Genomic DNA, 23529 nt, shown 5'->3' with positions numbered 1-23529 from the left:
CCAAACCTTCTTTGAAGCCCTGTAGCGTGCTCCTGCTTATCACATCCTCCGGTAGCGCGTTCCATGTATCCACCACCCTCTGGGTGAAAAAGAACTTCCTGGTGTTTGTTCTAAACCTTCCCCCTTTCAATTTCTCTGAGTGCCCCCTTGTACTTGTGGTTCCCCATAATTTGAAAAATCTGACCCTGTCTACTCTTTCTATGCCCTTCATGATCTTGAAGGTTTCTATCATGTCTCCTTGAAGTCTCCGCTTTTCCAGGGAGAAAAGCCCCAGCTTTTTCAGCCTGTCAGCATATGAGAGGTCCTCCATACCCTTTATTAGCTTAGTTGCTCTTCTTTGGACTCTCTCAAGTACCGCCATGTCCTTCTTGAGGTATGGCGACCAGTACTGGACACAGTACTCCAGGTGCAGGCGCACCATTGCACAATATAGTGGCAGGATGACTTCCTTCGTCCTGGTCGTGATACCCTTCTTAATGATGCCCAACATTTTGTTTGCCTTCCTTGAGGCTGTGGCGCACTTCAATCAAGTCTGCTTGTGAAAACATCCGCTAGGGGGCTCCGTTGGTGACGTCACTCACATGTAAAGAATATGATGCCTGCTTGTCCTGGGATAATCAAAATTACCGAGAGATGTTACAGGAAACTATTTAGGAAAAGGCTTAATACGTCAAACCCCCCATTTACAAAGATCTTAATTCTATAATGAGATTATTTTTCAAAAGCTCTATTCCACAATTTTGTGGCCAAAAAATTGGGTTATATCATGATGTAACAAAATTAACCCAAGAAAGGTGCAAGTTATTTCTTGCAATGAGAGCTGAGACAAAGAAATTGGGTGCTATCTTTATGTTAACCTACCCCTGCAAGTGTATTATTAAATATATGGGTTTGAAATATGTATTTTATGCGCCTGATCAGCTAAGATCCTTTTTGGATCTCAGGGGGTTTATCAGAGATGGAGTGTCCGGTTCAAATAATTTTTTTTTTTTTTAACACAAGGCAAAAAAAGAGAAAGAAATAAAAGAAAAAAATGACAAAGTCAAAGAAATCTGCGAGAGCAGGAAGGAAGCGAGAAAATAATTTCAACGGCCATTGAAAACGCATCTTCTTAGTTTAAGTTTTTATTAGCAACCCGAATAAGTGATTCATCAAATACTAAGTTATTTACAATTACATAAAATAATGTTATTTACTTTAAACAAGGTAGCTTCGGACTTACAAATCAGTAAGTCCACAGAAACTAAGAAACTGGACTGCGCGCCTACTTCGGGCAGGAAGGCACTCGCGCATGCGCAGTGCGGGCTATCGCAAACTTTCTAAAAGACTTAAAGTGGTGATGCACTTTTAAAGTGGTCCGTACCGGGAGCTCCGGTGACATTACCCATCAGTGAGAATATGCTGCCTGCTTGTCCTGGGATGAACAACGGTTCTTGTTATGGCCCTTTGATTGTTACAAAATAATAAACGTGGTCCCTGATAGAAAAAGGTTGGATAAGCTTGCATTACATCAACCAGATCACTTTTATCCACATGTTTATTCACACTTTCAAAGAAATGAAGCAAACTGGTGAGCTCTGACCCATTAAACCATGTTTGTCTACATGTTCCATAATTTTATTCTTTATATTTGTTCCCACCATCTTGCCCGGAACTGAAGCCAGACTTACTAATCAGTAATTTTCTGAATCACTCCAGAACCCTTTTAAAAAAAAAAAAAAAAATCAGTTTTACACTAGACAATCATATGGGCAATCTGTGGCAGTCTCTGGTCGGACGCCACAAAGCCGGGTTCTTTCCAAAATCCTGCAATCATAGATCCTACAACTGGTCACTAGGCATCACTGTTCAACGATTTGATCAAAATTATTGGTCCTGTAGGGTGATTCCTGATTCACCTAATGTTAGGCCTCAAAAACTCCTGTCAAGCAAGGCATGAACCATCTCTGCCTGATGCATTCTGGATGTATTTACAAGAACTGTATGTTTCCATTCAAGGACAAACAAACGGATAGAGGAGACCCCATAGACATCATATATCTAGATTTCCAAAAAGCCTTTGAACAAAGTACCCCATGAACGCCTACTTCGAAAACTGAAGAACCATAGGGTGGAAGGAGATGTACATAGATGGATCAGAAACTGGTTGGCGAGTAGGAAACAGAGGGTAGGAGTGAAGGGCCACTACTCGGACTGGAGGAAGGTCACGAGTGGTGTCCCGTAGGGCTCGGTGCTTGGGCCGCTGCTATTTAATATATTTATAAATGATCTAGAAACAGGGATGAAGTATGAGATAATAAAATTTGCGGATGACACCAAACTATTTAGTGAAGCTCAGACTAAAGAGGAATGCGAAGAATTGCAAAGGGACTTGAACAAACTAGGGGAATGGGCAACGAGACGGCAAATGAAGTTCAACGTTGAGAAATGTAAAGTACTACTTGTGGAAAGCAGAAACCCGAGGTACAGCTATACGATGGGAGGGATGTTATTGAAGGAGAGTACCCAAGAAAGGGACTTGGGGGTAATGGTGGACATGACAATGAAGCAGACGGCACAGTGCGCAGCGGCCGCTAAGAGAGCGAATAGAATGCTAGGTATAAACAAGAAAGGTATTACTACCAGAACGAAAGAAGTTATCCTGCCGTTGTATCGGGCGATGGTGCGTCCGCATTTGGAGTACTGCGTCCAATATTGTACTCGAGAGGGTTCAGAAGAGAGCGACACGTCTGATAAAAGGTATGGAAAACCTTTCATATGCTGAGAGATTGGAGAAACTGGGACTCTTTTCCCTGGAGAAGAGGAGACTTAGAGGGGATATGATAGAGACTTACAAGATCATGAAGGGCATAGAGAGAGTAGATTCTTCAAACTTTCAAAAAAATAATGAGAACAAGAGGGCATTCGGAAAAGTTGAAAGGGGACAGATTCAAAATGAATGCTAGGAAGTTTTTCTTTATCCAACGTGTGGTGGACACCTGAAATGCGCTTCCAGAGGGCGTATTAGGGCAGAGTACGGTACTGGGGTTCAAGAAAGGATTGGACAATTTCCTGCTGGAAAAAGGGATAGAGGGGTATAGATAGAGGATTACTGCACAGGTCCTGGACCTGTTGGGCCGCCGCGTGAGCAGACTGCTGGACACGATGGACCTCAGGTCTGACCCAGTGGAGGCATTGCTTATGTTCTTATGACATGGGCCCACCCTAGCGTGTCCAGCTCATGTGTGAAACCTGGAGGAGTTATGATCTATGTTTTGTGCTTATCATCTATGACTCCTTCCAAGGCCTCTGCCCAAGAAAAGACTATTCATTCTTGCTGTTCTGCTTTGATTGGTCCTGAAGGGTCATCTGACATGACCTAAGGAGAAAGGCGTTTGCTAAGAATTAGACAATTTGGGATTTGGGTGAACCGCTTAAGAACTGATAAAAGTTCCCTTTTGTGACTAGCTCTCGTAAGAGAGTGAAGACGCAGAACTGTTTTTTAAACAGATCTGGCTTCTATCGCAAAAGGAACTCTGGCAAATATATTACAGCTGCTCCAGTGAGAAACTACCTTGTCTGACCAGACGAATCTCTATACCTTGCTAAGCTGAAAAGAAGGATTCTATCTCCAGGATTTGCTGAGGCATTATCAAAGAGTGAGAAAGGAATTATCTTTTACAGTGCTGAGTTATATAGATCCTTGTTCTGTGGATAGGAACTTTAGGTCCCCTTGGTGATAAGCTTTAATAGATTGCTGCTCATATCAGGACTTAGTATTATAAGGAATTATACTTGTGTGTAAGAATTAGTCATGTTTACTCATTTACTTAGTGATTACTGTGTAATAATTGTGTGCTGACATATATATATATATCTATTCAGAGATATTGTGAACAATTATTAGTTGTTATTTACTGCTGGCTTGTGTGAATACCTATTTTTATACCTTTATAATAAACTATTTCAGATATCCTGGGCTTCTTTGTTCACTCGTATAAGTTGGCACAGAGCCGAACTCGTGGCTTCAGTTATGGTGTAAACCTAGACACGAAGTGTTTATATTGCACTAATTAGTTTATTACCCCATAAATCTCTGCCTATAGTCCTATCAACCTGGAAAAAGGAAGACCTAACCCAATATCTGAATCTAGGCCTTTTGCATGACAATGCACAGCACTGCCATTAAAATACTGGACTGGCCCATATTCTACATCAGGGGTGTCAAAGTCCCTCCTTGAGGGCTGGAATCCAGTCGGGTTTTCAGGATTTCCCCAATGAATATGCATGAGATCTATTTGCATGCATTGCTTTCATTGTATGCTAATAGATCTCATGCATATTCATTGGGGAAATCCTGAAAACCTAATTGGACTGCTACCCTCGAGGAGGGACTTTGACACTCCTGTTCTACATGAACCCACTACAGTGCTTTTATTTTTATTGCCTACAATGGACATATTTTTTCTTGATAAATACGATAATCCAAGTACTGAACTGGCAACACACAATCCCCCCCTAAAAAAAAACAGAAATTTCAAGCCTCTTAATAGTTACTCATGTCTTATTAAAACAGAAGAAAACGATAGAAAACAACTTCTGCAAATAATGTTAAGTGCTCGGATTTATGCAAACAAAATGATTCACTCATTATTAAAATAAAAAAAACCAAGTATCAAACAGAATAAGCCTACCTTGAACAGTGAGTAGTCGCAGCCAGACATTAAATTACTAGACAGCTGGATATGATTGTATAAACTATTTAAAACAAAAGAAAGGAAAAAAAAACTTAAGTAAAAAATTATGATAGCATACATACTCATGAAAGAATTAATCTATAGTTTGCAATACTAAAAAGACTGCATCTTTTATTGTTTTACACTATGTTATGTGCTTCAGGGAACAAAACTAAATTTCATCAAGCTCAGAGTACCAAAATTTTATTTAGCTTGAAGAACATAACCAGTTGTCAAATGTTCACTCTTCTCACATTAAGGTCTGGAAGTCAACTGACACAAATGTCCAAAATGGAGGAAAGTGAATCATTCTAAGAACAGTTTTTTAAAGACAGCAGAACTGAGCCAAGTATACAAATTTATGACATTGTCCAATAATGCCAGGATGGAACAGCTTTCCCATAGCTCAGAAATCAGTGTAAAGTTGAGCATGTACATCCCTCTTCTCACATACAGCTGTCTTAGTTCCATAGCTCAAACATAGATGAAGATCTCGCGCTAGAGACTATGTGCTTGAGCAACCCTGCTGTCTATAAAAGTTCCCATTATGTTTGAGAAATAATGGTTTTCCTGTTGACAAGCAGGATTGAGTCAAGCACACAACTGGACGATTCCAAAGCTCAGGGCTGCTCATTTAGTTATATAGGCTGTCCATCGTCCATGAGCAAGATGCATTCTGGTCAAAGAAAAATGCAAGAGTTGATCATGGTTCAACAGGTTGGCCAGCACAATTCACATGAATGAACTGTGATGTTGACTTGATCCAAACCAAGCCATAGTATCAAGTGAAAAGAATGCAACAAGGACTAACCTGCAGCTTTACATAGGGTATGCAGAAAAATAAATCCCACAGGGCTATGATAGCTTCATGGCTTTGATCTGATAAATTTCACTTTTCAGGTTGATGGAACAGGTTTTTTTTTTTTAATAGAACTGGATGCAAAATGTTAAGACAATCAAGTTGCCAACATTTGAAATATCAACACTGTAGAAGGTGGAGACATAACTGCATAGACTGATTTAATTCCTTCAAGAGTATGAAGAGACTTTTCACACACCTTTATACATTTAGTGCAAAACATAAAGAGCACTATGTCCTCACTGATATAAACAAAAAAGACGACAAACCACTCCACTTGATTTTCATCAAAAGAAACACCAAAATAGTGGAGTGGGCATATAAATTCACATAATATTCAAAAAAAGATTCTTCAACAAACTTCTCCAAAACATTTAAAAAAAAAAGTTTGCATAAACATCCAATGTGCTGGCTGAAAAATAGTATTGTAATAATATAGGAAAATTGGAAGACCTGACTCCTTTTCCCAGGTCACATTAGAACAGCTTACGCCGATCAATTCAACAGGATATTATGTCAATCATTGGTCTACTTACTACCTCCCCCAAATATCAACTATATTAATAGCTTCTAATGATTGATCTCTTATGATCATTGATCCCAACCAGGGCCCGTTTTGCCTTAAAGTTTCGTCAGGTGATCAGGAGGTACATTGTTCCTATGTAGCCTCTGAAGATCAGAGGACACATTGTCCCCATGTAGCCCTGTTCCACATGATAAGATTATGGTATCTGCAGCAATCACTTGGCAACGCTGAATAAAGCAAGTTTCATGCCAGATAGAAGCGCCGGCACACTGAGCCCAGCTGCTCCTATGCTGCTGTACATATCCTGTCTGCCAGTATTGACCAGCCAAACCAGAGATAGGAAATCAAATGCACCCCCAAATACTTTATGAAAACACTGGTACAAATGTGAAGTCAAAATACAGAACCCAGTACTGGTAGTGCTGTTTCCCTTTTCAAAACCTCAGATGTTTACATCCATATATATCCTTATCACCAGAGGTAAGTCCAGAGAGCATCATGAATCATAAGAAGTAACATAACATAGTACTTATTAACCACGTTACCATAAGTTCTATACGGTTTACAAAAGATTATTAACAGTAAATATGATCCATGGAATAGAATGAATTAAGTAATCAAGTATTTAGAGAAAAGATAGGTTTTTAACTGTTTTCTAAAGTGTTTATAAGAGTACACTTTCCCCTCCCCATTTGTGGTTTCGGCAATCGCGATTTCACATATTTGCGATTTTTGGGGGAGGGGAAAAAAACAACATAGTTTAGCCCCCGCCCCCCCCCCCCCCCCGCATCCCGGCCTTACCTTGTGGTCTAGCGGGCTTTCGGGGCAGGAGCGATCTTCCTAGGCTCCTGCCCCATGTAGATCGCCAATAAGAAATGGCTGTAGGGAGTTCCCGTCAGTCGAGAGACTATGGGAATTCACGGCAGCCATTTCTTATTGGTGATCTGCACAGGGCAGGAGCGTAGGAAGATCGCTCCTGCCCCAAAACCCGCTAAAACACCAGGTAAGGCCGGGATGCCGGTGGGAAGGCGGGAGGGAGGCAGGGGTGGGTCAGAATAGAGAATGACATGGTGGCGGTTACCCACGGCTAGCCGCGTTTAGCCGCAGGTAACCCGCCAAAATGGTGACAAAAAAATGGTCACCGCAAGTTCGGGGACAAGGCCATTCACCGCCCCGTGGAGCGGTGAATGATAGCACGGGGCGGTGAACAATCTTGAACGCGAGGTGACCAAGCGTTCAAACTGGAAGCCCTCTCTCTCCCGCCGGCCGTCCATGTACCTCCCTCCCTCCTTTTCCCTTACCTTTTCTTCTTAAAATGGCAATTTCTATAAGGCTACGAGCTGTATTACAGCTGGAGCCTTGAAGTCGTGTTGCGTTGCCTGCTGGTAAAAGTCTCCTCTGATGCAACTTCCTGTTTCCGGTTGCATCGGAGGAGACTTCTAGCAGGCAACCTGACCGAAAGCCCCAGAGCCAGATACAGAACACGCTGCAAGGTGAATGCTGGGAAAAGTCAGCATGTGGCACGAGGCTCGGAAGCATGAGCGAAAGTTACGTGGGATGATGGTGGATTACAAGAAATGTGCTGAGCGCTGCAGGGAATACTATGAAAAAATTAAAAAGGACCCAGCACAGTTTCTCCAGGTCCATGGCCGCTTATGTAAGATTCATCTGGATTCTGCCATAGCATTGGCAGCAGAAAGCCCCGTCAACATGATGCCATGGCAAGGAGATTCCAATAACATGATTGACCGGTTTGATGTGAGAGCGCACTTGGACTATATTCCAGAGTATACACCGCCTCTGTTCAGCGGTGTGTGTCATTTCTGCATTGTAGGACTTGGACAGTCTGCTATGGTAATGGCATGATTGCTGTAACCAGCTCTCAACAGCACCATGATAGGCGACACTTGCATACTGATATCACTGTCACAGTAACATCAGAAGCCAGTTTCATATTGTTAGAAGCTGATCAGAACTGGAACCTGTGTCATTTTGGCCCTAACCATAAACAAAATTGGCTCCACCACCCAACCATCATTGTGGTCAGCCATCCTCTTCCTACCCTTCCTGCCAGAAAACACGTTTCTTCCCCCCCCCCCCCCACTCCGTTAGGCTCTATCTTGTAAAGGCCCTGATGATATCTTGGGGGCAGAAGCAGCATGAGTTACTCCTGCTTTGCAACACTGCCACAGCAGGTTGTGGCTGCCATGTTCGGATTGGGAATGGCCTGAGCAGCATTGACTTGCTTCTGCTTAGGCCATTCCCAGTTCCAAAATGGTTGCCATGACCTCACATGGCAATCTTGCGAGGCTGCTGCAGGAAGTCACAGTCACCCTCTTGTTTCAATCCCTTCCCTTTGCATCCCTCCCTCTTTTGTTTTTTTTTTTCATCGCTTGTACTTTTCACTTACCAGTTCCTGCCTCTCCCTTATTGGTTCCAGTAAGTCAGATTGTATTGTTTTCCCTTCTAAATTTCTTTTTATTTTTTAACATTTAAAAAAAAATTAACATTGATAATTGTTAACCGTTTAGGTATATATTTGATAAACGGTATATCAAAGATTATATAAACTTGGAAACTTATTTTAAGAAGAAAAGGTAAGGGAAAAGGAGGGAAATGCACGGCTGGCCGGCGGGAGGGAGCTGCTGGACAGCGTGAAGGGTGCTGGAGGTGGGGGGATGGAGAGGAGAAGATGCTGAAGACGGGAACGGGGCCGGGATGGTGAAAGAGACAGCGGGGCGGTGACGGGGCAGTGAAAGGGACAGCGGGGACGGGGCGTTGCAGAGGATAGTGGTCCAGGGACGGGGCGGTGACAGGGACAGAATTTTTCCCCGTGTCATTCTCTAGGTCAGAGCCAGACCAGAAGATATTTGTGGTATTTCACCATTCGCGGTCCGGCTCTGCCCCTATCCCCCGCGAATCCAGAGGGAGAAGTGTAAACTGTGAGCAACAATGATCTAAACTCTTTTTCGTGGGAAGCTGCCTGAAATGCTAAAAAAAAAAATTATTGCTTTTGTAGCCTTGTACAGAAGGAAAATTAAACAGAGCACGAGTTTTTCTGCTATGTTTGTATGTAGCTATGGAAAGTCTGTTAACCAGGTAGATAGGGGCTGTGCCAGCCTTATAACAGAGACAGCCCAACTTAAGCAATACCCGGGCTTCCACAGGCAGCCAATGCAGTTCACAGTAAAATAATGTAACATGATCATATTTCTTCAATCCTTAGATCAGTCTAACTGCTGTATTTTGTATCAAAAATAATCAACAATTCTTTCTTGGTGATTGTCAAATAGACAATGTTACAATAATCAAGAAAACTCAATAATAATGATTGAACCAGTAATTTGAAGGCAGATAATTCAAAGTAGGATGCCCAGGGAAACCGTCCTGGGCATTTCCTTTGAACAGATATTTTATTCAGGGTTCTTAGGTCTAGGATGGGAAAATCCCATCTTTTTAGGCACAAGGAAGTATTTGGAATAGAATTCCATTTCTTTTCTCCCCTCATGGCACAGGTTTGGCCACTTAGGCCTGTAGAAAACGAGTTCCTTTGCAATCACTTCCTGATGCTGACAGCTGAATTGTGACACTCAGTGGACAGTTTGGAGGACGTTTTCACCAATGAAGGTGTAACCCTCCTGGAATATTTCATTAATCCACTGGTCTGATGATATAAGGGGCCACTTTCTTCGGGGAAAAAAAAATCTGCCTCCCAATCCCAGGTACAAAGATCATAAGAGGGGCTGTCGGAAGATAGCCAACAGTTTGTCAGACTAGCATAGCCCCTCAGAGGGTCCAAGTCTGGCGCCCCAATCAGCACCTAGCTACTGCTGACGTCCACTCCACTCCATGGCAGCAGTCCAGAAGGAATGGTCCGGCCTGTCCAATCTAAAATCAGACAGATACAAAGAAGTTCCCCCTCCTCCAATCGCTTGTCGCCCGTTGCCAGTACTCAAGGTAGAGGGTAGAGGGAAGCGGATGCAGAGCAATGCAAAGGTCCCACTCCACCACATCGGAAGCCCCCTCAAAGAACTAGGGCATCCAAAAGGGAGAGTCTCCAAGTCTCACAAAAAGTCGCAAACATAGAGAGAAAAAGGGGGAAAGAAAAAAGAAAAATAAAGAATCCAATCTAGGAGAAAAAATCCCGGGCAAAATGACCGGCCCGAGTGTGCTAAGGGAGGCACCAGGGCACAGATCCACAAATAGCGCAATCACAATCCTTCAGCTCCCCCAACAGATGATGTCATGGTGCCGCCGCTCCGTGTAGCTTTTAAGCTCCTACGGGGTGTTACATAGGCAAGGCCCAGAGTACGCGTGAATGCATACCTTGCAGGGAACAGTACAGTAAAGCGGACTCCACGGTTCTGGAGTTCGGCACAGTAAGGAGCCAAAGCGCGGCAGCTGGCAGCTACTGCCGGCGAATAATCATTTAATAGTAGTAATTTGGCGCCCTCATACTCCAATGATCCAGCCTTCCGGTACAGAGTCAGAATGTGGTCCTTAACTGCTGCATTAAGGAACCGGGCTATCACAGGTCTGGGGTCTCCCAGTCTGAGACTCCCAATGCGGTGTACCCTCTCCACCACATCACGAGACTCCTCCAGCTCCAAGCCCATTCGAGTCAGCAACCAATGCTCCACAACCTTCCACAGATCTGCCTCACGTACCTGCTCAGGCAGTCCAAGCACCCTCAAGTTGTTTCTTCTCCCCCGGTTCTCTTGGTCCTCCAGCCGGGCTTGTAAGGTGGAGCACTGGGTTTCTAGTAGAGAGTTGCGCGGGGACAGAAATCCCACCCGTCCCCACCCGTCCCCGCCAAAATCCCACCCATCCCCACCCGTCCCCGTGAGGAATCCCTCCGTCCCCACCCGTCCCCGTGAGGAATCCCTCCGTCCCCACCCGTCCCCGTGAGGAATCCCCTCCGTCCCCACCCGTCCCCGCGAGGAATCCCCTCCGTCCCCACCCGTCCCCGCGAGGAATCCCCTCCGTCACCATCCTTCCCTATAAACTTCAGAAATAGTTATTTTATTTAATTATGCTACTGAATTAAAGGCTCTGGTAGAGACCCATTTACAAATAAGCAAAGAGACTATTAATTTGGAAATATTAATTGGGAAGAATACATACTTTGTAAATGGGTTTCTACCAGAACCTCTAATGTAAATATAAAATATAAATACTCAGCTGATGAGAACCCACAAACTGTCAGCTGAGGACTTCCTTTGCAGTTGGCCTGGGGTCCCTTTTGCCAAGCTTGGCAGGCAGCAGTAGCGTCCCTGAGTCACAGATGCTGGCACCTCAGTGGCTCATGGATGCTGCCAGCGACTGCTGCGCTTGGTGGAGGGGAGTTCTGACCATCTCTAGAGGAGGTCCTCTGCTGGCGGTGCTTGGGGATCCCCACCAGTCACAGCAAGGGCCAACAAGTACTTCAACACTGTAGAAATAAAACCAGAAATGCATTTCCTTTTCTTTTGAACACAAAACAAAGATATCTGCCATATACATTTCCCAAGGCAGATGACTCTATGCAATGTCACCTCGGTAACAAAATACAAAAATAGACAAATACACCCCCTCCCTTTTTACTAAACCACAATAGTAGGTTTTAGCACAGGGAGTTACGCTGAATGCCTCGCGCTGCTCTCAATGCTCATAGGCTCCCTGCGCTAAAAAACAATATTGCGGTTTAGTAAAAGGGAGCCATAGTGCAAAATATAGACAGCAGATATAAATTCTCAAAACAGACACATTTTGATCACTAAATTGAAAATAAAATCATTTTTCCTACCTTTGCTGTTTGGTGATTTCATGAGTCTCTGGTTGCACTTTCTTCTTCTGACTGTGCATCCAATCTTTCTTCCTTTCTTTCAGCCTCCTGTATGTTTCCTCTCCTCCAGACCTCATTCTCTCCCCCAACTTTTTCTTTCTGTCTCCCTGTTCCCCCTTCTTTCTGTCTCTCTGTCTGCCCCCTTTCTTTCTTTCTCCGTGCCCTCCCCCAAGCCACTCGGTTTGCTGCCACCGCCATCGGGGAATAGTCCCCAAGCCACCGCTGTCCCAAGCTTTCCCTGCAGAAGCGTCGCGCTGACCAGCATTCCGCTCCCTGACGTCAATTCTGACGTAGGAGAGGAAGTTCCGGGCCAACAAGGCATTTCTCCTCATTCCATCCAGCCTGAGCCCCATCTCTCCTTGATCCAGCATTTCCCTTCTGTGTCTGTCAGAATTACCATTCCACCTATTTTCCAGCATCACCCTTCTTTGTGTCCATCTCACCTATATCCCTATCTCACCACTTTTTCAGAATCTTCATTTGTCTCTGTCCTTGTCTTTACCCCATATTCACCATTTGCCCTTTCAATGTCTTTATCTCCCCCCCCCCACACACACTTTTTCAGCATTACTTCTATGTCTCTATTTCACCTCCTCTTCATGTCCCCTCTGTATCTCTATCCTTATTCAGAAGGTCCTGCTTACCCTTTCTCTTCTTTGTGTCACTATCTCCATTTTCAGCTTTCCCCCCTTTTTCCTTTGTTAATGCACCCTGTAGCCAGAATCTTTCCACCCTCTCTCCACTCCGGCCCAGCATGAAATATTTCCTTTTGTTTCCCTCCCCTCTCTCTTCTCCTCCCTCACCCACGAGTCCTGCATCTGGCCCTCTCCCTTCTACCTGCACCTGGCAACACCCCCCTGCTCCGCGGCTCTCTTAAGCAACTCGTCAGCAGCGGTGATCAAGACAAGCTGCCGACATCGAGGCCTTCCCTCTACGAGTCCCACCTTTGTGGAAAAAGGAAGTTGAAACAAGCGGGACTCGCAGAGGGTAGGCCCCGACGCCAGAAGCTTGTGTCGATCGTTGCTGCTGAGTTGCCGAAGAGACCCGCAGGTAGAAGGGAGAGGGAGATAGGAAGGCTGTAGAAGCTCCGGAGCATGACACCGAACCCAGCCAGGATGATTTCTTTTTCAGGCTGCTGCTGCCGCTGCCATCCCCCACCCGAAATGACAAAAAACAACCTAATGCCCGCGTCGGGAAATAGCCATGCTGAGCAGTGAGCTCAGCACGTACACAGATGAAAGCCTTGCTTGCTGATTGGTCCGGCGGCACGGTGGGGCGGGGCCGCCGGACCAATCAGCAAGCAAGGCTTTCATCTGTGTACGTGCTGAGCTCACTGCTCAACATGGCTATTTCCCGACGCGACGCCAGACTTGCATCGCCAGAATTTAGGTAGGTTGTTTTCATCCCCGTGGGAGTCCCGTGGGCAAGGGGGCGTCCCCGTGGGAGTCCCGTGGGTCAGGGGGGCATCCCCGTGGGAGTCCCGTGGGCCAGGGGGCGTCCCCGTGGGAGTCCCGTGGGCCAGGGGGGGAACCCGCGGGATCCCCGCGGGACCCGCGGGATCCCCGCGATCCCCGTTCCCGTGCAGACCTCTAGTTTCTAGCGCATGCAGACGATCAGCGTCTTGGCTACCCCGATCCTCCTGCATTGAGAGCCGCTCAGCTGGGTAAGTCGGGACCCATGCTGCTCCATACAGTCTTTAAGTTCGTCCACCGATGCCTGATATTTTGCAAGTTTATCATCAATCAGGGCGGATAAACGTTTAGTCGGTTCCCACAGCGTTTCCTCTTGCAGGGCAACGGTCGTCCTCACAGGGGTCCCTTCCGACGCCATCTTTGGGGAGAGCGTGGTTTGGCGAAGCTTTGGCGGCCGCGGGGCCTTGGCAGGCATAACACCCCTGGAGCGCTCCAGGCTACCAAATCCAGGCACAAGGATCAGCCGGTTTAGAACAAAAAAGAACGTTGAGTACTGCTTTTACGGCATAAAAAGGGTAGGGAGGTCGGAGCTCAGGCAAAGAGCCAACGCTTAGCAGCGCGTCATCACATGACCCCCAAGCCTATTTAATTTAACTAATTTCCTTTTTACTTCTCACTTTATGTAACTGCTTGACCATTCTCCCCAAGATAGTGGTCTAAGAAGGGGATTAAGACAGATTGATATTGTAAGATTGAATTTTAATACCTTGATTTGTTTTTCCTCCCTGTGTTTAATGGAGCAAGATGTATTCTTGTAAACTTTAATGAATAATTAGAAATAAATAAATAAAAGAAAATTGACTTTTTTCCATGTTCAACTTTGGGTGACTAGCGACTTAGGCCCAAAACGGACTTAGACCTACCTTTTGATTATGCCCCTCCACGTATTCAATGCATGGACTGTCTTTATTCAAAGCCTTTACAAATTGTTTCATCAGGCCTAGCTTTATATGCAGTGGTGACACTATGATTCTCTCTCATGCTACCAAAGGTTCATTGATTAAATTTTGTCCTCCAACCACCATATATTTCCTCGGAGGCCAATCTTTTTTTGCCCAATGTTCATGTTTGGCTCTATCTCAAAGGCATAAAAAGCAAGGATACTTTGTGTAGCCACTTTGATGACCAAGAAGAAAATTAACCATCTTCAAGTCTACATAAATCACCCATTGATGTTCTTGGTAATTTATCTTTTTCAAGACTAAAGAGATGGCCTTGTATTCTTCTCTCATCCCGGTGAAGTGACCGATTGGAAAGAACAATATTTGTTGCCATTTTAAAGAACACATTTCAAACTACATTTTTAACTGTCGATGAAAATACACCATTCACTTAGGTTATATTATGAAAGACCCATTTTCTTCACAAGGTTTCTGATGTCACTGAAGAATACCAAGTTGTCGTCTTCAGTAAAGAATGGCTGCAAAGTCTTTTCTCTCCTTTGATAAAATGTAATTTTCATTCTAGGCTGAAGTACATTCTTTTACTTTAGTCTGGAGGCAAGCAATTCAGAAGACTCCTTGGAAATATTTAAGGCCCTGATGAGATCACTCAATTCATTCTGTCAAAACTTTCACTATGTGAAATTGTTTGGGAATCAGTGTCACTGCCCCCATTTTTTTTACCTTGTGTGATATCAGACATACATAAGAACATAAGAGGTTGCCTCCGCCGAGTCAGACCAGAGGTCCATCTCGCTTAGCGGTCCGCTCCCGCGGCGGCCCATCAGGCCTAGTTGCCTGAACAGTGTCCCTGACTAATTCTGTACTCTCTCTAATCTTATCCCTATAACCTACCTCTACTCCTATCTATACCGCTCAATCCCTTGGTCTTCCAGGTACCTATCTAAACCTTCTTTGAAGCACTGTAGCGTGCTCCTGTTTATCACATCCTCCGGTAGCGCGTTCCATGTATCCACCACCCTCTGGGTGAAAAAGAACTTCCTGGCATTTGTTCTAAACCTTCCCCCTTTCAATTTCTCTGAGTGCCCCCTTGTACTTGTGGTTCCCCATAATATGAAAAATCTGTCCCTATCTACTCTTTCTACGCCCTTCATGATCTTGAAGGTTTCTATCATGTCTCCTCTAAGTCTCCGCTTTTCCAGGGAGAAAAGCCCCAGCTTTTTCAGACTGTCAGTATATGAGAGGTCCTCCATACCCTTTATTAGCTTAGTTGCTCTTCTCTGGACTCTCTCAAGTACCGCCATGTCCTTCTTGAGGTATGGCGACCAGTACTGGACACAGTACTCCAGGGCACACCATTGCACGATACAGTGGCAGGATGACTTCCTTCGTCCTGGTCATGATACCCTTCTTAATGATGCCCAACATTTTGTTTGCCTTCCTTGAGGCCGCGGCGCACTGCGCCGACGCCTTCAATGATGTGTCTACCATCACTCCCAGGTCTCTTTCAATGTCACTCACCCCTAGCGGTGATCCCATTTTGTAAGTGAACATCCCCCCATTTTGTAAGACTCATCCTCCGAGAGCTTCATGGAAAGGTAGAATGGACACAAGATCAGAGTGTAGAACAGTTCTCTTGGCTGAAGGTAGAACAGGGTAAGACCACTTGTCACGATTCCGGAAGACTGGAAAATGGCAAACGTTATGTTGATCTTCACGAAAGGTTTGAAGGGAGATCCAGGAAACTACAGACCAGCGAGTCTGACTTCAGTACCGGGAAAGATGGTACACACATTGATAAAGGACTGAATCATCGATCACCTTGACAGACAAACTGATGAGGACCAGACAGCATGGCTTCAGCAAAGGAAGATCTTGCACTTCTTCAAAGGAGTAAATGGGCAGATAGACAAGGATGACCTGGTCGACATCGTATATGTAGATTTTCGGAAGGCGTTCGACAAGCCATGAAATTGAGGGTGGATTAAAAACTGGTTGGCGGATAGGAAACAGAGAGTAGGCGTGAATGGACAATACTCGGACTGGAAAAGTGTCACGAGTGGAGTGACTCAGGGTTCAGTGCTCAGGCCTGAAGGGACACGTATCAAGTCCTTAGGCCATGTTTTCAAGCTGTAAGAAAACCAGGCCCTGTTTGTCTTTCCTTCTTTGAAAATACTACAAGGACATGTATGTTTAAACAGAGATATTGTGAAGTGAATTCAATTGTTTTGTTAAGCCGTATTTACAGACAGATTTAGATTAGGGGCTCTGCTGGTTAAGGCTTTTTCTGACCCTCTGTGGACTTCAGTCTCCAGATAGAAAAAATGCTGATGTCTTTAAAGTTTCATGTGACCTGTGTCCATATATGGTTTGTGTTTACATCACATGCTGACAAACCTGATTCATATAAAAGATGTGAAACTCATAATAAAATTTGGACATGTTTTGGAAGATGATTTCTGGTCTTTAAGATATGTGCCCAGGTACCTGACTTCCAAATGACAGAGACAGAGAAAGTATGGGGCAGGAATTGGGACTAAATCCTTTTCAGTTGGGGGCACGTCCGCGATGGGCAGATGATATCACCAGTATTTTGTGAGTATTTCTGAATTTTTTCTGTTCTTTAATACTCACTAGGTAGTGGTGACCTGTACCCACCCTTTATTTTAAGTTCAAGCTTTGGGTTCTATTATGGAGTTTTTTGGGAAAATTCTCAGGGTACTTTCGGTAAGCGCCCCTCGTGAATATAAGCAGCTGCCATTCTTTCGGGAAGAATGAAATTATTTATAGAACCCCCCTGCCCACTCTGTCATTTGTAAGGTTAAAACTTTTATAGAGTATAAGATTTTATTGTCTCTTATTACTGTACCTCGCTTATAAGGTAAGATAAGCAAATATTTTTGCATTGTTATATTGGTTTTATAATGAGTCATAAAGGCACTTAGGATTCTCCTAGACAAATGAGACTTGTACGGCTGTGTGTGTGTATGACATTTTTCCTTCAGCTCACATTAACAATCTTTAACACTGAGGTAGGACATGCTGTTATGTGGAATGAATTGAAAGCGCTGTTTGAATCAGTCTAAGATCTTTCCCTTGTAGTTTGTACACAAGCACTATTTCTTGTCTTCCTTTTGATCCTGACTAATTTTGTGCGTTTCTTCTACGGCTGCTTCCTTTGTGTTCTGTGCTGGATCATCTGCCAAAGACAGATTTGCACGTTCTGTTCTTTGCATTCATTATCGGGCTCCGTGCATGAATGCTTTTGCCCCTCCTCCCAGACTTCTCAGTTTGGGCTTCCACTGACCCCCTATAGTGTTTCTTTGAAGTTACTCATTCTTGTTTTTATCAAGCAGTACGGTGTGATTTCACTGCTTATCACTTATCTTTTCTCCGGCATTATCAAAACCACCATCTCTTCTTATAATACGCCCATCGCTCTTGTTGTCAAAGCTGATGGCATTCCCCGTTTCGTCCTAGATTTTAGGGCTGTTAGTGTTTTGGTAATTCTCATTGCACTTATGTTTCTTCCACCATTCCACCGGCAGCCAATGATTTTTTTTCTGTCATTGTCCTAAAGAATGTTTTATTTTAGTCCCTGTTGGTGAGGCTTTTCAGCTCTTTTTTTTGCCTTCACCTTTAAGCAACAGTATACCTGGTGGAATGCCCCAGGGCCATGTTGACTTCATTGTCCTTCGGGCTATTCTACAGTCATGCACTGCCCCTCATGGTCCTATCCTTATTTTGTACATCTTTTTGTGTTCCATAATTCAGGAGACCTGTCAGGCTGATAGTTTGCACCTTTTATAATGGTTGTCTGTAAATCTGAAGTGAAATACCTGGGTTTTGTCCTGTCTCATGGTCAGAGGAAAATCTGCACTTTCTGCACTGCTGCTGTTCTGGGTCTGCCCCGCCCAGCTACCAAGAAAGACATGCTTATTTTCTTGCTATGATTGGTCACTGCCGCCAATGGATCTCTGCTTGTTCCTTCTATGACCAGATTTTGAGACAGACCCTGGTTTCTGAAATGACTGCTCTTATCAGATGGACTTATGAAATGTGCTTTGGTTTCTAGCTCAAGTCTGGGTTTTCCTGCTTATGCCCACATGTTTTATCTCTTTGTTTGGGACTATTGTAACACCATGAAGGGAGAACATGGCGGTAAGTTACGCTCTGTTGCCTTCTTTTTATAGTCACTCCTGTTCAAGAAAGCCCTGGCTGCTTGTGCTATGGTGGTAGAGATGGTTACTTCTCTGACCCTAGGTCACCCCATTTACCCTTCACACTTTTCACGATGTCCAAGCCCTTCTTTTAAATGGGCTTCTGGGTCTCACGGGTGAACAGGATTCTCTTCCTCTCTTTTTTCACAGCTTCAGTCCTTTGTTACCCCCCCCCTCTGAATTTGATGCCTGGCGTTTGGCAGGTGCCCAAAGCCGCCCTTTTGGACGGACTTTGGTGCAAAGAGGGGAAACCCTGGATACCAGCTGCTAGCTCTTCCTTATTCATTGCCCAATATCATGGTATTGGTTATCGTAGTGCTCGCTCGACATTTTAACTTCTTGCTAGTGATATTTTCATTCTTGACCTTTTGCTCCTTGATACAGAGATATATAGTTCGATAATTACAGCTGGCACGGTTGTGAATTGAAAATACATTGGAAAATGCAATTCCTTTCTATTGTTTTAGCTGAAATTAGGATGTTGCTAATTTAAAATGTTTTGTCCGGATTTATACATAGCCATCCCAGATCAGTTTTGGCATAGATATTGCTAATGTTTTCCAAGGGTCCTCTTTATCACTGCAGAGATAGAGACGCTCCAAAGAGACATTAGCTTTATGCCTTTTTCCAAATATGAGATGGTTATGATATACATTATTTGTAGTTTTGGTTTTTTTTTATATCAATGTGTTTATTTGCAGAGTTAAATTCAGCCCTGCACACTTGACAGATGGAGTAATAGCTCCACGCTTAAAACTTTATGTTTTGTCTGTGTCATGTCTACTTGTTTTAGTTTAGTGGGTACCCCAGGATACATAATATTGGCCATTTCTAGAGCTCTTTTTCCACTTCTTACTAGCCTAACTGCGCAATGTTCTTTTACTTATAGCTTTTATATTCTGAATATAGTTTAGTTAAGGGTTATATGTTTAAGAAAAAAGTTTTACTTTATACAGCGTTTATTTCGTGGTGTTCCCTACATATGATCCATTCAATATACATTTCTGAATACATTCAGTACATCAGTATGGTCTCTCTGAAGTGCATAATAAGTTATTTGCAGCACGCAAAAACATATCTTTTTGGCTTGTTCAATTAAGAACCTTAAGTAATTGAGTATTGTCTCTCTTTTGCCATAGCTATATCAAGTAAATGAATTGGTATTGTTACATGTTGCCACATTCAGTACAGGCAACATGGTTTCTCTTGTTTTCTATCTCTTATTTGGATCACATTGGAGTACAGCTGCTGAATGGTATTTGGAATGCTTTTCAAGCATTTCTTTTCAAGTATCTCTTTCTGTATGCACAGACATCTGGCTGCTCTCCCTTTGAGATTCTCACGGGATGACCTTTCCCCGCCATATGGGTAGATTTTCCTTTGATACAGGAGGAATACGTCTAAAAGCTAATTGAAATATTAGGGCTTGTTCAAAGAAACGTGTCTTGCACTTCTCTTTCTCTCCACAGATTCCTACCCATTTTTTTCCAGCCTGGTGATTGTCCAGAAGCTTTCCAAGGATCGGAAGCAGACGGATTTCCCCTTTGGCCTTCCCACTACTGTGATCGCTGTTACCAGGCCCGCTGCACTCACTGAGGAGTTTCCTGTTTGGATCCACGCAAGTCGCTTGAAGAGGGTTAACCTAAAACCCCAGAAGCAAGTCTTCCCTGCGCAGATTTCACCTCCTCCAGTGGAACAACATGATGATCTCATTGTAGCATTCTACCAACTTTATCATTCTCTTACTGGCAACGCTGCTGCTAGTTTTTCTCCCAGTATGGATCATTTCTAACTGGGTCTATAGGGATGATGTGTTCTGGGTTCACGACACTTTCTGCCCATACCCATCTGTAAACAGCACCCCCGACACCTCTTTGCGAACACGACGTCAAGCTGGACTACTCCCTCGCAAAGGCTGTCCTTCAATTGGAATCCAGAAAAGACCGATGGTATGCTACCCTTTGGTATAATTCCAGCAGTGTGCAAGTTGCCACCTTCTCCTTTGACATTGTGGACTGTTCATCAATTGATATCCCAAGGCTGTGCCATTGGTCCTCAGAGATTCCTAAAACTAAAGACATATATATATATACGTTACTGACTCACGTTGGGGGGATAAGTGTGCATTCTGGGGAGTGGTAGGGTGGAATATTGATACTGACTGGGCTTATAAACTAGAAAATACTCTGAAAAACAGTGGACCAAGATGGTAAATCACTGCTTACTTGTATGACCCTTCATAAGGTTGGACACTGTTATAGGAAAAGTGTTCCTGCACAAATTATTAAGCTTTCTCTTACTATTGACAACCCTAGACCTACTGATGAAGGTATGTACATTATGGACATGTGGTTTAAGGGTGGGTCTAGTTATCCGACCCATCAGTTTTCTTACGGGATCTATCTACCTCCACTCATCCTCTCCCGCCATTTTGTGGGGCCCCCAAAAAATACTAACCCACTGGCCCCTACATTCAATAAACTTACTGACATTATGGCTATTGCCAATCCCACTTTTGAAGATATTGTGGCTGTTGAGGTAGGGTTTTCAGAACGTAACCTTTGGTTAGAATGGATGAAATTCACTGCTGATCAACATAATAAGAGTACAGTGGTGCCTCACACAACGAACTTAATCCGTTCCAGGAGCAAGTTTGTTATGTGAAACGTTCGTTGTGTGAAACGCGTTTTCCCATAAGAATACATTTAAAACACAATAATTCGTTCTGCAGCCCTGTTTTCCCATAAGAATACATTTAAAACACAATAATTCGTTCTGCAGCCCTACATTTCCCTCCCTCCACCTCACCTTGTATGCGGAGTCTGCCGGCCCTCTCCCTCACCCAGCCGCACGCTTCCAGAAAGCTGTGCACGCGCAGCTGCTGGAGTTGGTCAATGTTCTACTCTCCTGCAACTTCCGGTTTCCGGTTGCGTCAGAGGAGAAGATTGAGCAACAGAGCATGCGCGCGTGCGCTGCTCCCTGAAAGCGTGCGGCTGGCCGAGAAAGAGGGCCGGAGAACTCGGCATCCAGGGTAAGGTGGAGGGAGATGATGGAACAGTATTTCATGGTACAGTATTACTATTTGATGTTTTCTGGATTTTTTTTCGTTAGCTTAAACATGGCTTAACTTGCTGTAAATGGGTCAGGTCTCGTAAGATAGGACCAGAGAATCGGGTCTGGGTAAAACCAGGATTTGCAGGATCTCCAGGATCCTCATGGACTTGTATTGAGATCCTGGTAATATTGCAGGATTTCACGAATTTTCCAGGACCCTGGTCCACCTTAACAGCAGACCTCCTCTTTTTTTGATTGCCACAGCTGCTGCTCTGCATTTACTGGAGTCCCCTACACGCCGTCTTCTCCTTCTCTGCATGGGTGCTGCTGTTCCCGGCTTCGGCGAGAGTAGTTCCGCCCCCCCCCCGGGCCCCTCGGGCGACTTCGTTGTGTGAAACGAAGTTCGTTGTGGGGAGCACGACAAAAAGTTCGTTGTGCGCAGCGTTCGCTGTGCGAGGCGTCCGTTATGCGAGGCACCACTGTAATTGTTACATATGTGCTCAAGCTAGACCCCATCTAGGAACCGTACCTCTGGACCTCCCTCCTGGTATCCAACCATACTTTTTTGGGTTATTTACCAATATCTCCTCTAATTTTATCGATCCCCTTTGTGCACTGTAGTGTTCTAAATACCCTTTGTTGCCAGGACAGCAAAAGCTTGATATTGCCGTTACCATCTATAAGGGTAATTACACATGTCATGTTTCTAATCTGACACAGGGTAGTTTTGTAGGTAATTTACCCCCAGGTTATTGTTCTGTCTTGGCTCATAGGTATGCCCTATTGTTGCTACATCAGATTTGATATTTACTGGCTTTATGGAGACTTTTGGCTCCGTGTTAAGCTACCCAGCCAGTGGATAGGCCAGTGCACTTTAGTTAAGGTTACCATGCTTCTGCACATTCTTTCTGAAAGGCATCCTTCCTATTCACATAGTTTTTCCTCTTTTCTGTCTTGATATAAATCTGATCACATGTATACATAGATGCTATCGGGGTCCCAAGAGGGGTCCCAGATGAATTTAAGGCCCGAGCTCAGGTTAAGGCTGGGTTTGACCTCCTTATTCCCTTTATTACTATTAATAAGAATGTTGATCAGATTAGTTAAAATTATTATAATCAGTAACGCTTTGTGAACTATTCTAGGGACGCCTTGCAAGGTATTACTGATCAATTAGGCTCCACTTCTCAGATGGTTTTCAAAATCATATGGCCCTAGATATGATTCTAGCTGAGAATTCTGTTAAATTCTCCTCAGTATTTTATGCTGTTGTACTTTTCTTTCTGACAATATAGGTCCTCCTATGGACATTCAGAAATTAGCAGACCTCTTTGCTGAGTTCAAATGTAACTCTGATTTATCTAATTCTTAGGATCAGCACTTTAGTTGAATGCAGGGTTGGGTAAAAGACCTTTTTATTGTTATAATCTCTTATTATTTGCACTCTTGTTTTTGACTGCTCATGTACTGTGTTATTCGTATTACAGCTCCTAAAAAAAACCTCCTCGAGAGACATATCTAGAGTATCACTCCCTTCCAGCTCATGCTGTGTATTTATGACGTCATTTTCATGACGTAAGAGGGGATTGAAGGGACACGTATCAAGTCCTTAGGCCATGTTTTCAAGCTGTAAGAAAACCAGGTTGTTTGTCTTTCCTTCTTTGAAAATACTACAAGGACATGTATGTTTAAACAGAGATATTGTGAAGTGAATTCAATTGTTTTGTTAAGCCGTATTTACAGACAGATTTAGATTAGGGGCTCTGCTGGTTAAGGCTTTGTCTGACCCTCTGTGGACTTCAGTCTCCAGATAGAAAAAATGCTGATGTCTTTAAAGTTTCATGTGACCTGTGTCCATATATGGTTTGTGTTTACGTCACATGCTGACAAACCTGATTCATATAAAAGATGTGAAATTCATAATAAAATTTGGACATGTTTTGGAAGATGATTTCTG

At 43.9% G+C, this 23529-nt stretch overlaps 1 protein-coding gene across 2 annotated transcripts in view; it reads right to left on the bottom strand.

Moving 5' to 3' along the window:
• The window catches only part of EIF4E (eukaryotic translation initiation factor 4E), a 172213-nt gene that overhangs the window by 84821 nt on the left and 63863 nt on the right, over window positions 1-23529 (bottom strand). For both annotated transcript variants that reach the window (XM_033957343.1, XM_033957349.1), the window contains exon 4: window positions 4674-4737. In XM_033957343.1, the coding sequence (XP_033813234.1) occupies window positions 4674-4737 (64 nt within the window). The remainder of the gene's footprint in view (window positions 1-4673; window positions 4738-23529) is intronic.

The sequence above is a fragment of the Geotrypetes seraphini genome, chromosome 1 (assembly GCF_902459505.1).
Source record: "Geotrypetes seraphini chromosome 1, aGeoSer1.1, whole genome shotgun sequence".
Taxonomy (NCBI): Eukaryota; Metazoa; Chordata; class Amphibia; order Gymnophiona; family Dermophiidae; genus Geotrypetes; species Geotrypetes seraphini.
The sequence above is the reverse complement of the archived record's forward strand: the minus strand, read 5'-3'. Positions and strand labels throughout refer to the sequence as shown.